Below are 14,436 nucleotides of genomic sequence, written 5' to 3' on the forward strand. Positions count from 1 at the left end.
GGAGCCAATTCCTCTTGAACTGCATTTACTCCATGATCGCCATATTAACAAACTTTCAAAAAGATGGCACCTAGTACTGGTAGACTAATTGAGCCTTCATTCTATGTATAGGTTTTGTTTTTAATCTTTTTAAACAGTGAGATAACCTCTGATACAGTTTCTTGTATGTAAACTGCTGTTAAATAAAGCACCTAAAATGTTCTTATTTTCATTTATTTACTTACTTACTTACTATATTTATATCCCACCCTTCTCGACCCCGAAGGGGACTCAAGACGGCTTACATCAAGGCAGCTTGATCTCATTATATGGAGAGACAAAGATTACATAGGCTCGTAACCAACTTGTCATGATATTCAGGGGAAATGGAGTAAGGGGGAAAGATGATGATGATGATTATTATTATTATTATTATTATTATTATTATTATTAATTATTAACTTTATTTGTACCCCGCTAACATCTCCCGAAGGACTCGATGCGGCTTACACAGGCCAAGGCCTCAATAAAACAGCAATATAACAAATACACATAAATCAAAAGCAAATCAAAACATTAAGCAATAACAGTAAAAACAGTACACCATAACACAATACAAAACTAGGCCGGGCCAAATGTGATGAGTACAGATTAAAAACTGCTGGGTATGCTGAGTGAGATATAAGGATTTTTGGATAAGTTGCAATGTGCGGACAATTTTAATCACTAATAAAGATAACACATTTAGGTTGTGATCTTGTTAACAGCAGCAGGAGTCAAATGGCTTCAGGTCCTCTAGTGTTTTACAGATGAATGTGGTATGGGATATCATGTCTTTGAATAGTTTATAAGCTGGAAGGACAGCTTTGTTAAGTGGTGAATGTAGATTTCTTTCCTATTCTCTCACCACAGTGCAAACATTCCAGTTTGTTCCTTATGGAGTATTGCATTGACATAACTCACCAACAGGATCCTAGCCTTGGTAATCTTCTGTCATATCCTTTAAGGTCTTTATCTGAGCTTTCCTCCAAGTGCTCCAGTAAATGAGGCGAGTATGTGGCTATAAGTGAAAGGGTCTTTTCAGTGATAGCATCCCATCTGTGGGAACATTTTCTCCAGAAAGCCTCGCCTGGCACCTGTCCCATGCTCTTTTTGACAACAGATGTAGACATTTTTATTCTCTTGGACTGGCTTTTGGTGTTCTAGATCTTGACACACTTCTATTTCACTGATGTTTTTATGTCAGGCAGTGTCTTCGACAACAACAAATTATTACTTGGTTTTCTTGTTTCTTCTTTTTATTCATTGGCTGCATTCTTGTTTTGAAGACTAAATCCAAGTCTGATGTCGACTAGAGTACACTGTACTCATTGAATCAATGGGATTTTCATGAGTGTTGACTTCAATTTTGATAGTTGATTCAGTAGATTTATTTTAGCTAGGACTGGCCATGTGTTTATATATTACATTTTGTATGTTGTGTTGAGATCTCTAGTTCTATGTTTATGATAATTGGTTATAATTAATTGCTATTGTTTTAACTCTGTATGTATTTATTGTTTTATACTGTGTTATTGATTGTGGCATCGAATTGCTGCCTTTGTTAGCCGCTCTGAGTCCCCCCGTCATCGTCCCCCCCCCCCCCGGGAGTTGAGAAGGGCAGGGTAAAAATGCTGTAAATAAATACATAAATAACAGTACTAAGTTTGTTAAAAGACACAGGCATTACTGAAGTGAATCAGAGTCAGCAGCTTGATTTCAATGAAGGCTAGTGTATCTAATTCTGCATAGAATCAGGCTACCTGTTGAGGACACACAATTCTCACTCTTATTGATTGTGCCATCAATATTGACCAAACTTGTTGTTGTTGTTGTTGTTGTTGTTGTTGTTATGAGATACATAACAAGATTAGTACACAGCAAACAAGATCACTATGCTGGCTTTTGTATTTATTTATTTTTGTTATTATTGTTGTTGTTACAAAGTCTGGATGGCTATCTGTTGAGGCTTCTTTGATCTTGCTTTTCCTGCATGGTAGAAAGAGGTTGGACTAGATGGCCCCTGGGATCTTCCAACAAAATACAGTTAATTTATGTTGATTAAAATTGTTCTTAATTTTAAATATTGTATTGTTCTTTCTTTCCTCTTTGGTTTTTTTTTGGGCGGGGGCACTACAAACATGATATGTGCAGTGTGTATAAGAATTTGTTCATTGTTTTTCAGTTAGTTCACACAAACACTCCGTATCCATCTGCCACTGGTCCAGCCCATCTGTTGGCCCAGCCTGTCTGTTTTAAAACACCATGTTTGATATATATATATATACACACACACACACACACACACACACACACATACACACACACACACACACATATACTTATACATACACACACATACATACACACACACACTAAACATTTCTTGGGGCTCCACAAGAGACTTCTGTTTCAAAAAGGCTCCATGGCTGAGAACCCCTAATTTACAGGATAAATGGAGCCTTGAGTAAGGGAAATAAAGACCAGGGAGATTGTATCATGCAATCTTTCCTTCTGTAAACAAGCAGGCTACAGATCCAACCAATAGTGGTCTGTAATCCTTTACTCATGGCAAAGCCCACAGAATATTGGCTGCCTTACTTTTGAGTAAATATGCATGGTATGTTAGTGAATGAAGCTGTGAGAAGGTCTGCCATGTTGTTAGATATGAATAAATTCTCAAAGGGACAGATGTTTATCTGGACTCCATCAAGAGGGTGAAAGTTTACAGTAATAGAGAGAGGGGATATATTTTATTAGTCCAGATTATCTTTCTGCAGTTGGCTGTGTTGTAGGGAAATGACTGAATGGCCCTTAAAACTGCGCTGGGGAACTCCTAGAAGAAAGTTGTTTGCTTAGTCTAGTTGAAACTGCTTCTGTCATTGCTTTGATACTCCTGGCTGCAAAACCACATGAAAATGAAAGCTGAGGAGAAAGGGCACTTAATTTTATAAAAGTTTGTGTTCCTGGGATGACTTCCTAATTTCCCATGTATTTTAATCAAATATTTGTTTTATCCAAATGGGTCTCATATGCAGTGTATATAATAATGTTGTGCTGAGTTTAAAGTCGGGTTCTGTATGCTTTGCTGTATCCTAAAGCATAAAAATAAAAATCCCTATCCCACATTTAAAATGGATTATCTGTATGAATACATATTTGGGCTATTTCTCCCCCTCCCCCCCCCCCCCCATGACTGTTATGCATACTTTAAATAAGCTTTGTGAAGTACCATAGATTAGTGCTAGAGCATATGTTTTCCATGTGGAAAGTCCCAGGTTCAGGTAGCATTTCAGATTAGCAATGTTCCTTCTTTGAACTATGATTCTCAAAATCCTCTTACCAGCATAGTCAGTGGGGATTTTTTGAACTGTAGCTTTAAAAAGTAACTTTTCAAGCCTCTAAGTAGGGCAAGAAAGTATTCTTGCATGAAACCTGGAAGAATAACTTTTACTTGTTATTCTGTCCTTTCAAAACAACTTTTCTTTATGGTGAGCCCTCCAAGGGAGACACTGCTCAGGTGTTGCAAATTCAAGGATGCGGTTGTATTGTTGTTGCCTAAAATCCTTACAAGCAGAGAGTCTGAATTATGTGCTGGGCATCAGGCAATGATCCTTGAGAATCCCTGTGTCCAGCTGTTTCTTTTTAATATATGTTCAATCAAACAGAGAGCCAAGAACAGCCAAGAGACATAGACTTTAAAGAAACAGTTCACATTTCCAAGAAACTGAGATACCATGTTTATGTAACCAATTCCAATTTATTTTTAACAGAAACATGAGCTCTGCTGGCCCCGAGGGGAGGAAAAAGATGAGAGAATGTGATGGATTGATTGAATCACTCGTGTATTACATCCAAGGAACCACAGCAGACCACCAGCCAGATGATAAGGTAGGTTGATGAAATTAAATGTATTTTCTGAATCTAGATATGGGGACCATTGATACTTTAGCTGGAATTCTTTGGGCGCCATACTAGCATAAATATAATCTGTACAAATTGCTGCATTTTCTCATAGTTTGTGTAAGCCAAAACCTCATGCGGCCCATGGCTTTGCAAGCATGAGGACATCCCTTTCTCTTGCATTTAACTTGGTGGATGGGGAAATAATCCTCTATTGTATATTGAATGAGCTCAAGAACCTGGCATCCATTCTACAGTCAGCTACTCAGCTGTGAAATCCAACAAAACAACACTGGCACATATTCATTTGTAGGAATGTGGTTCATAACACTATGTAAGAAAATTTGAAAAATGTTATGTTCCTGATTTGAAAGTGTTATTTCATGTTTAATTGTGTGGTACTTACTTTGAAAGTAGTTGTTATACTCAAAAAACTTTGTTTTTGTAGCTGCCATGAACTATGTTGAATTGGTTGAGACTCGATGAGATATTGATTGAAAAGCTATAGCAAAATGTGCTGCAGAATGTTCTGCAAAAACAAAAAAATGCAGTTTAATAAACATTTTCCATGTTTTTATGATACAACCAATTTGGAAATGACATTTATAACCCAGGAACAAAAATTGTATTACATAGTGTAATCCCGAAAAGACTACTCCAACACACGCTACATGTGATTGCCTTCCAAGACTGTTCAGAAGCTTCGAATGGTCCAATGGTTGGCAGCCAGGTTCCTCACTGGAGGGGTGTACAGGGAGCATACAACCCCCCTGTTATGTCAGCTCCAGTGGCTGCCAGTTTGCTACCGAGCACAATTCAAATACTGGCTTTAACCTGTAAAGCCCTAAACTATTCTGGCCCAGCTTACCTGTCCAAACGTATCTCCCTCTATGAACCATTGCTGAGATCAAGATCTTCTGGGGAGACTCTGCTCTTGGCCCCATCTCCTTCGCAGGTACGGTTGGTGGGGACGAGAGACAGGGCCTTCTCAGTGGTGGCCCCTCAGCTATCGAACTCCCTCCTTGGTGATATTAGATCAGCCCCCTCCCTCCTGGCCTTCAGGGGGAAAAAGTGAAAATGTGGCTTTGTGACCAAGCCTTCAGATAATAATTGTAGTGCAATAAATGGATACAGAATATGCGCAATGACTACTGGAATGTCCCCAGATTACGATTGTGGATGGCATGGTTTTAATAGTTGATTTAATGTTTGAAATATTTTAATTTGTTGTTTAAATTTAAATGTGTATTTTAATTGTATGTTGTTTTTATGCATTGAATAGTTGCCTGTGGTTAAAGCTGCCTTGAGTTCCCTTCGAGGTTGAGAAGGGTGGGGTATCAATATGGTAAATAAAATAAATAAATACATAAAATTTTACTTCCGTTTATTATTATTAACTATATTTTATTATTGTTCATATACCAATGAATACTAAATGTATTCAAATTTGGACCTAAAGGCCCATACACCCCCTTCCAGCTCTGTGATTCTATGGTATCAATATGATATTATGTTATTAAACTAAAAAAGAGCAAAAGTGGTTATGATGTTGACTACCTTATTAATTGTGTAAAAACATTATTCTATTTGCTCAAGATTCTTGAGTTCTATATGAAACAGGAAGCATTTGGGGGTACTTTTCACCTTACTAGAAAATATCTAGTGAGCAGTACAATAATCCACAGTCTATCAAGGCCTTAAAAATTCCAGACATGCAAGTGCCTGTAACCAAGGTCTCTACTTCTTTCTTCCTGTTGTTTACACAATCGAATAATGCAAATTTATTTATTCTTTCAGGCCACTGAGAACTGTGTGTGCATCCTTCATAACCTCTCCTATCAATTAGAGTCTGAGCTTCCTAGTAGTTATACCCACAATATCTATATGCAAAAAAGAGATGTTCCTTCCAATAACAACAGCATTGGATGTTTTGGAACCAAGAGCAGGAAAGCAAAGCAGGTAATGTTTGGTTGAGGAAGCAGCAGTAACTCAGTATAAAGCTACTCTTATTCAGAATGCTTGGGACCAAACGTATTTTCGATTTTGAATTTTTTTCCAGATTTTGGAATTCATGTATTACCATATATGTATATAATGAGATATCTTGGAGATAGGACCCAAGTCTAAACACGAAATTGGTTTATATTTCATGTACATCTTACACACACAGCGATAGGACATTTTATACAATATTTTAAATAATGTTGTGCATGAGACAAAGTTTACGTACATTGAACAATCAGAAAGCAAAGATATCACTCTCATAGTCACCCCTGTGGACAGTTTTGGATTTGGGGAAATTTTGGAAATCCAGATCAGGGATGTTCAATCTGTAGCAGAATTTATGCATCACAGGCTGAAGGGTTCCAGATTCAACCATTGACATCTTCATGAAAGATGGGGAAAATGTATTTCTGTAACACTAGTGCCGGGGTGGGAATCATGCAGCCCTCTGAATATTGTTGGACTGCAACTCCCACGATTCTTCACCAATGGCAGTACTGGCTCTGTCTGATGAAATGTTGGTCTAGCAACATCTGTCAGAATACATTTTTGCGCCTAAAGAACTGCTACTACTCACCTTAGTTTGGGGATCTCTGGACTAGAAGAATGATTTCAGCAGGTCTCTTCTGACCCAGTGACTGTCAGTAGCATGTACTTTAAATGCATGTATTATGTGCATCTGAACATGTTTTGTTTATATGTGGAGAAGTAAGACAGTATGGTAAAAAGTGAATGCCAACATGGTGTGCTGATTTGAGCATTGAATTATGACTCTTTGAACCATGGTGTGAATCCCCACTCAGCCATGGAAAGCCAGTGGTGAGCTTGGGCAAGCTACACTCTCTTAGCCTCAGACAAAGGCAAAGGGACCCCCCCCCCCCCACACACACACACACTACCAACACCAAACAAATCTTGCCAAGAAAACCTTAAGGCCACCATAACTAATAAACAAGTTGAAGACACACAAGAACAAAAAAATGGTGAGTTGCTGGCTGGAAGAGAGCTATAATCCCCGAAACATTTCCAAACTGTTCAACATGGCTATAGTAGGGGTCACCAGGAGGTAAGGCTTTACAGACATGCATCATATACATGACTGATAGACATTGATTACTGGCTTATTCTTCTAATCTTAGCTGGTCACTGATCAGTCTGTTTCAAAGAGGCTAGTCTCTTGTTCCTAAATTGCTTTGTTCCTTTGTGTGTTTAGAAGCAGCAGGACCTGCCACTCCCTGAAGAAAAGAGTGTCCCCAGTGGCGTTGAAACACTCTGGCATTCCACACTGATAAGAATATACCTGTCTTTAATAGCCAAAAGCACAAGGAACTACACCCGGGAAGCCTCACTGGGAGCTCTGCAGAACCTCACAGCAGGCAGTGGCCCAGTAAGTAAGAAGATAGGGTTATTGCCTTTCTTCAGTGGTAGCCTGGTGATATTTGGAGTACGGGGGCTTACCATTGTTCACATACTAATTTTGACTCCCAGTTTACAAGGAGCAATGGTTGTCCACAAGTTCTGCTACTGCAGTGGTTTTCAACCTCTAGTCATCCAAGTGTTGGACATCAAGTCCCATAAGTGCAGATCATAACAGCTAGTGGTAAAGAATTTGGGAGTTAAAGTCTAAAACATCTGGATATTTAAAGACTGAAAACCACTGTGCTAACAGAAACTTATTACTGGACTGAGTATGTGCTCAGAGGTGTTATTATTGTTGTTGTTGTTGTTATTTATACCCTGCTTTATCTCACCTTCAGGAGACTCAAAGCGACTTAACATAAAAACATTAGCATTAGCATATATGAATATGTACGGATCTTTCCAACTCTGATGCAACACCAGTCTAGGGTCATATAACACATTTATGCTGATTTAAGACCAATTTAACTGGCATGGGTTCCCACCCCTAAAAATGTAATTTGATAAAGGTGATTAAAATCCATACCCATGTTATAGAACTACAATCACCCAGGAAATAAAAAAAATTACAAAGTAATTTATGTTTTTTTTATATATTGGCATGCTTTAACAAGTCTTCAGTCAATCATTGACAATCAGTAGCAACATTTTCCACTTAAAATTAAAAGGATGCTTTGCACTGCTGTTGAATGTACCGGTTCTGAAAGCTGTATGTGTTTTCTGACAGATGCCATTTGGGATAGCCTATATTATTGTCAAGAAGGCCAATGGACTCCCAAGTATTCGAAACATGCTACACGTGAGCAGCGCAAGTGTCCGAAAAACTGCCGTTTCTCTTCTCAGGAACTTGACTCGTAACACCTCTCTGCAGAATGAGATAGGTAAATATATAAGGGTTAAATCCAAATCAGCTGAGTGTTTCATGAATGTTGATTATATGGCAATATATCAACCATTTTAGCCAGATAAATGCCTTTCAGCAAGGCTAAAGCTTTACCTCAATAGCGTGTCACAGTGTGAGTGTGTCAACTGCATATTTTCCTCCTGTTTTCTCTCTGAGATTATATAAACATAATTTCTTTGGTGATCACTCCCTGTGACCTATTCTGTGTCTGTTGGTCCTACTTGATGTACTGGATGTATATGCTGTTCATGAATTTATATGTGAGGAGTCTGACAAACATAGACTTAATCCATGTAATCTACATGAAATCTAAATCAAATTGATATTCTCAACTGCTATATACACAATGAATGAATTGCTGAATGATATCACTATTTGTAGATGGGATGATGACTTTAAGCCAATTGCAAATATCAGTTCTATGTGTTTGTGCATGTGTGTGTGTGTACACACACACACACACAGTCCCCAAGTTACAAAAAAAATAGGTTCTGTTGAAACCAACATACAAATTGAATTTGTATGGAAGTCAGAACAGGTACATTTTAAAGTATGTGTGTGTATGTGTGAGTGTTTAGCGAGAGAGAAAGGGGCTTTGTAGTCTTTGTTTTGCTGTCTTGTGTCCCTGTTTAGATTATTTCACCTCACTTTCTGTCTCTTTTGAATAATTTTGCATGTTGTGGAAACAAGGATTGGTGAGAAAGCTTCAGTTGAGACACCCTTTTTCTGTGATAACTCTTTCAGGAATGACTTCCCCATCTTAAGGGTAGATTTCTTTCACTTCCTGTTGCCTCACCTTGTTCTTAACTATGAGTTATTTGTAAGTCAGATAACTCATAGTAACTTGGGGACTGCCTGTGTAGATAGATGGATGGACACACACACACACACACACACACACACACCATATATTTATAACCACCTGCACAGGCATTGAGTTTTAATGCACACAACATAAACCAATGGAAAGAGATGTGTTGTACTAACCTGAGGTGTGTTTGACACCACCTAACTACCATAGATCAGTGCTGTGGAAACATTGGAATTCACAAAGTCTTTCGCCTTCTCTGCCAAAGAATCTGGTGCCTCACAAAACTACAATATCCACAATTCTATAGGATTGAGCCATTACATTTAAACTACATTAAGTCTTTTATATGCACCCTCGGTCTTCATTTCTGAATTGTACATTGTATAAGCCTCCAGATTTTAGTAATTACTTTCTCATGCAACTGTGGAGTAATAAGCACACATATATACACTTGTCCGAGCACTCTGCTCCTCTGAGAGAAGTCATCACCACATACTCATTCTTTTAATACTAAAGAATGTGGCCTTGAACAGTTTATTATTGTTTTCTGAATGGTTATCAAGGGCAATTAGTTTTAAGCTGCAGGATGGTATGAATTCATTACATTTCTGTTGGGCTTTAGCAAAGGGCTCTTTTCTTGGAGGGATGGAAACCTCAGACTCCATCCCAATAGCAAGATATAAGTCGTAAAATGTTTGTTTATGAACAGCATTTAATGGGTAATACTTTAATCAGTTAGCTGGTAAGCTTTGTCCTTAAGGACCAGACCAAGGCCATGTTATGTTTGTCTTCTAGCCAGAGAAGTCTTGCCTGATTTGGTTGCCATTCTTCCGGATTCTGTGCCGACAACTGATGTGGCCAATGAGACTACTGCTTCTGCCTGTTATGCATTATACAACCTGACTCAGAACAACTCCCAGAATGCTCGCCTCCTCCTGAACTCTGATGGGATCTCAAAGATTATGAACATCAGCACAAGTGAAAGGTGCGCCATTTTCATATGTGTCCCTAAAAGGCACAAAACGAACAGGAATCCCAGCATGTTTTCTAACTAACCAAAGGGGTAAAGTGGAAAACAGTTGAGCTTAAGGATGACAATATGTTCTCTTTGCCTGTGCAGTTCCATTTAGGGTACATCTGCACCGTGGAATGAATGCAGATTGATCCCACTTTAGCTGCCATGGCTCAATTCTAGTGGAATCAAAATACTTGTGGGGCATTTTGACTTCAGCAGTTTCTAGTGGCTGGGACAAGAAAGTTCCCCCAATGACAGATCAGTAAATTTCCTGGGATATTTTATGCTACTTTCTTAGAGAATTTATGTTATTTTTATTTATTGTGTCAGAAACAAATTGAGGGTACAGTTACAATGTATTTTTAAAAAACACAAAGTTAAAACGTTGCATTATTGTAGGTTTTTTAAGCTTGCCACTTGAAGTGCCTCTGGTGTGGCTGTGAGAAGGTCCTCTATTGTGCATGTGGCAGGACTCAGGTTGCATTGTAGTAAGTGACCTGTTGTTTGCTTAGAGAAGGAAAGCTGCAACAGATAGGCAGCTGAAAATTTGGCACCTTGTATAATATTGCATTAGCAAGTATACATTCAGCCCTCCACATTCTCTGTAGGATCCCTGTGAAAGTGAAAAACTATCAATAAAATATTATATATATATATTTAATCAGAGGAATCTCTAGGTTTTCCAGGTTCTCAGGTATGACTTTCTACTCAACTTCCATTGGAAGCTGACTATATATAGAGTTGTGCTAGATGACTTAGAAATCGCTGGGGACCTGGGGGGCTAAACATATCCTCAAAAGTTGAACACACAAATGTAAAGGTCTAATTATACAGGGAGATCTGTGTTGTACTTCTAATTATGAGTGATTTCTGCATGGAAATGTACATTTGTGATGTAGTCCCAACCTGATAAGAAAATGTCTAGATGGGAGTCAGAAAATATACAATTTCGTCCATGCTTTGAATTCCCCCCTCCCCATTCTTTCCATGCTTCTAGTGTATTCCTTTCTCCTATTATATTGTAAGCCTGTGGGCAGAGTTTGTTCTCCTTAACTTTATTATTGTTGATATGCCAAACCTTTGGGGAAGCTTTATAAATAATGGATTGTGGAATAATCATTGTTACTGTTCTTTTCAGCAAAGCTGGTAGAGCTGCTTCAGTCCTGTTGTATTCTCTGTGGTCTCACACCGATCTTCACAGTGCCTACAAAAAGGTAAGCAAGCAGAATAGCCAGGAGATGCTTTGTTAAAATGCCTACAAAGTTGAATAGCAAATGAATAGATAATCTCAATGCAGTGGTCCATGAGTTCTTGGCTGCTAGACTATAGGAAAGAAAGAAACAGTGGTAATCAGCAGACATAAATGTGGTGCTAGTCCCAAAAACATAGGGAGACAATCCTGCCAGTCATTCACACCAGATAGCTCAAGAAACACTTATTTATCTTATTTCTTTTAGACATCAGGTTAAAAGATTTTTTCGGTTTCAAACTCTTTAAGTTTGAAACACCCAATAAATAATTTTGTTTCTGCTTCTTTATTCCCAAGTGTTCATTATATCTGACACATTTCTACAGTTTTTGCTAATGCATGTATTTAATGGCAAATACATGGCAAAGCTGGCCCTGTACAGATTTAGATTTGAAAAAGGACATGATAGAAAGGATTAGCATGTCTACTTTGTCCCTAAACATCTTTGTTTTTTGAAACAATCAGCAATTTCCCCAAAATAAATATGATAATTAACCAAAGTACTTCCAACTTAACTGAAAATTTCCCAATTAGTTTACTAAAATGGTGTCTCTTTAAAGTTATTTGGCACCTTCTGCCCAGCTATTTTGAAGACTCCAAGGGTCCCTCGGCTTCAATTCCCTTTTTTGATAAAATGTTATTATTTTAAAACAAAAAAAATGCCTCTATCATCCTCTAAAGAACATGAGGTCAGCTTCACATGCTTTTCTCAGCTGTGGGCTTTGCACTGGAGGGCATTTTTGTACTAGGAAATAAAAACCAGAAGAGTTTGTTTTACTCCCCTGCAGACAGGAACCTTTCGAGTTTAAAAATATTTGCAAAAAAGAAAAAAATGTGAGGGTGTCAGTACAGTGTGGGTGGAGTCCTCTCAGATCCTACAAACAGGAGTTAGTGCAGCCCCTCCACCCCTGACAACTGCCCAGCCCTGCTTTAGATCATAATAGTTCAGCTTGTTGATTCCGATTCAGAATTTAAGCCAGATCTATTTATAGATGACATCTGTTTTGACTGACAAAATAGGGATAGGCTCACAATTGTTTAGTTAGCCAGTTTCATCTTAGTAGGTTTGGGAATCATGCAATCTGTGGATCACATACCATCTGTGGAGGAGTCCTATGCCAGGCCGGGCTCTCCGTTCCCCTCCAACCCCATGAAATCAACTTTATTTAGGGGAAGAGAGTATAATTTTCAGCCAAAATAATACCAGAGAATGCAGTTTAGCCTTTTAACATTATTCCAGGGATGCCTTCCTCAAACCTAACAGAATCACTTAGAGGTTTGTTTTTAAAAAAATAACACAAAGGTAGTCAGCAGCTCTCCAAATCCATAGGTTCTGCATCCACAGAGAAAAAATACAAAAAGCAAGGCATGGTTTTCCACTTTCAAAGAATTACACTGATGTATAGACTTTTGGATCTTTAGCAGCTGGCTCTTCTTGATCTGCAGCAGACCATATAGAGCAGGCATGGGCAAACTTGGGCCTTCCAGGTGTTTTGGACTTCAACTTCCACAATTCCTAACAGCCTCAGGCCCCTTATGTCAGGAGGACAGTCCAAGGAAGGCATGTAGTGGCTGAGAGCCCTCCAGAGCATTCTCAGTTGCTGCCGCCGTCTGTATCACCTTCCTCCTGGCATAATGCCAATAGGACAGCCCAAAGATTGGGAAGGAGGATCAGGGCGGTCGCTGTGTATCCCTCCTTCCTTTCCGCATAAGGATGGGGCAAGCAACCCTGTCCTTATGCTTGGAGGACAACCTGAGGATAACGTGGGCCCTGCCCAGCCCCCCCCCCCCCGGCCCCGTCCTCCCCTGGACGCTGCCCCTTGCGTGCAAACGGCCCTCCTCCCTCCCAGCCCAGCCCTCCACAATGTGACCCCAAAGCAAAAACGGTTGCCCATGCCTTATCTAGAAACTGCTTGGTTATAACTCAATTTACTTGTTTCTCTGGTAGATAATCTGGCTTACATGTCAATATTAGAAAAGCTGGATGTATACTCAATAATATCTTTTCTAATAATCGGTCTGTTTCAGTAAGATGGAAATTTGATCCTCAGTGTATGCCTAAAAGCATATAGAGATATAATATATACTGTATTTTCAGAACACAGAATTCAGAACTGTTCTTGATTATTATGTAATCTTTTTTTAATTTTATGTGAAAGGTTAACTTCAAGAAGACGGACTTCATCAATAACCGGACATTAAGAGCCTATAATTCACTAAAAGACTGAAAAGCAAACTACAAGGACCTTAGAGACTGATGAGATTATACAGAACCATTAAAGCCCTATTCTTGGCACTAATTCACCAGCAAGAACTGCACAGCATCCTACAAGGAAGACCACTTTTATATTTTCAAAGGATAAAATATTCTCTGCCTTATTACATTGTTTCTTACTGCTTTTGAACTCAATACATGATTTGTAAATCTCAATGCAAGTCTAGTTTCAGTCTAGCCAATAATTTTAGTTTGACAGACTGACAGCAATTATATTGGTCCAGTTTTGGCCACGCCAATTTCCTTGTTTTGTTTTGTATTATGGAAAATTAATAACGAAATAATATGGGTTTTGAAACTTCCTTTTACTTTCCCACCTGCTAAAACTGACTATTAATAATACAAAATTGTCTGTGTAGACCTTTAGAAAAAGCAGGCAAATTCTCATAAAACGTTCTTTGGTTATGACATTTTCTCAGGTTGTAATTTTTCAGCAGAATTACTTTGCTTTGTGCATGCGTGTTTGCTAAAACCTCATTTGCTAACAGTATGGAATTGAATTCTGTATTGGAAGAGTTATTTTTAAAATACCTACAAAATTAGAATTATGTTTCTGTGGTTTTTATTTAAAGACACTATGAGATCATCAGGTTTATTTTAGACTAGCTTATGTACATGGCATTGCCTAGACTAGGTATTTTGTAATGCTATTTATTAGAAATAGTCACTGATTGGTTTTGAATTTTATGACTGGCTCTATTATAAAGTGAATAACCATATAATGGGACTATATAGCAAATTGTACAGCTAGGGTGCAACTCCCATCAGCCCAAGACCTGGTCAGGCTGTAACTCTCATCAGGTTTAAATCTGGCCAGCTGTAACACCCATTTCCCCAG

The 14,436-nt window shown here is 38.5% G+C and overlaps 1 protein-coding gene across 1 annotated transcript in view; it reads left to right on the top strand.

The window, feature by feature from the left end:
* PKP2 (plakophilin 2) overlaps positions 1-14,143 on the top strand; it is a 68,352-nt gene extending 54,209 nt beyond the window's left edge. Inside the window, exons 7-13 of the mRNA XM_060776433.2 lie at positions 3,792-3,909; positions 5,719-5,880; positions 7,139-7,312; positions 8,072-8,225; positions 9,855-10,044; positions 11,213-11,288; positions 13,483-14,143. Coding sequence (XP_060632416.2) covers positions 3,792-3,909; positions 5,719-5,880; positions 7,139-7,312; positions 8,072-8,225; positions 9,855-10,044; positions 11,213-11,288; positions 13,483-13,551 — 943 coding nt within the window. The 3' untranslated portion in view covers positions 13,552-14,143. The remainder of the gene's footprint in view (positions 1-3,791; positions 3,910-5,718; positions 5,881-7,138; positions 7,313-8,071; positions 8,226-9,854; positions 10,045-11,212; positions 11,289-13,482) is intronic.
* The last annotated feature ends 293 nt before the right edge of the window (positions 14,144-14,436 follow it).

The sequence above is a fragment of the Anolis sagrei genome, chromosome 5 (genome assembly GCF_037176765.1).
Source record: "Anolis sagrei isolate rAnoSag1 chromosome 5, rAnoSag1.mat, whole genome shotgun sequence".
Taxonomy (NCBI): Eukaryota; Metazoa; Chordata; class Lepidosauria; order Squamata; family Dactyloidae; genus Anolis; species Anolis sagrei.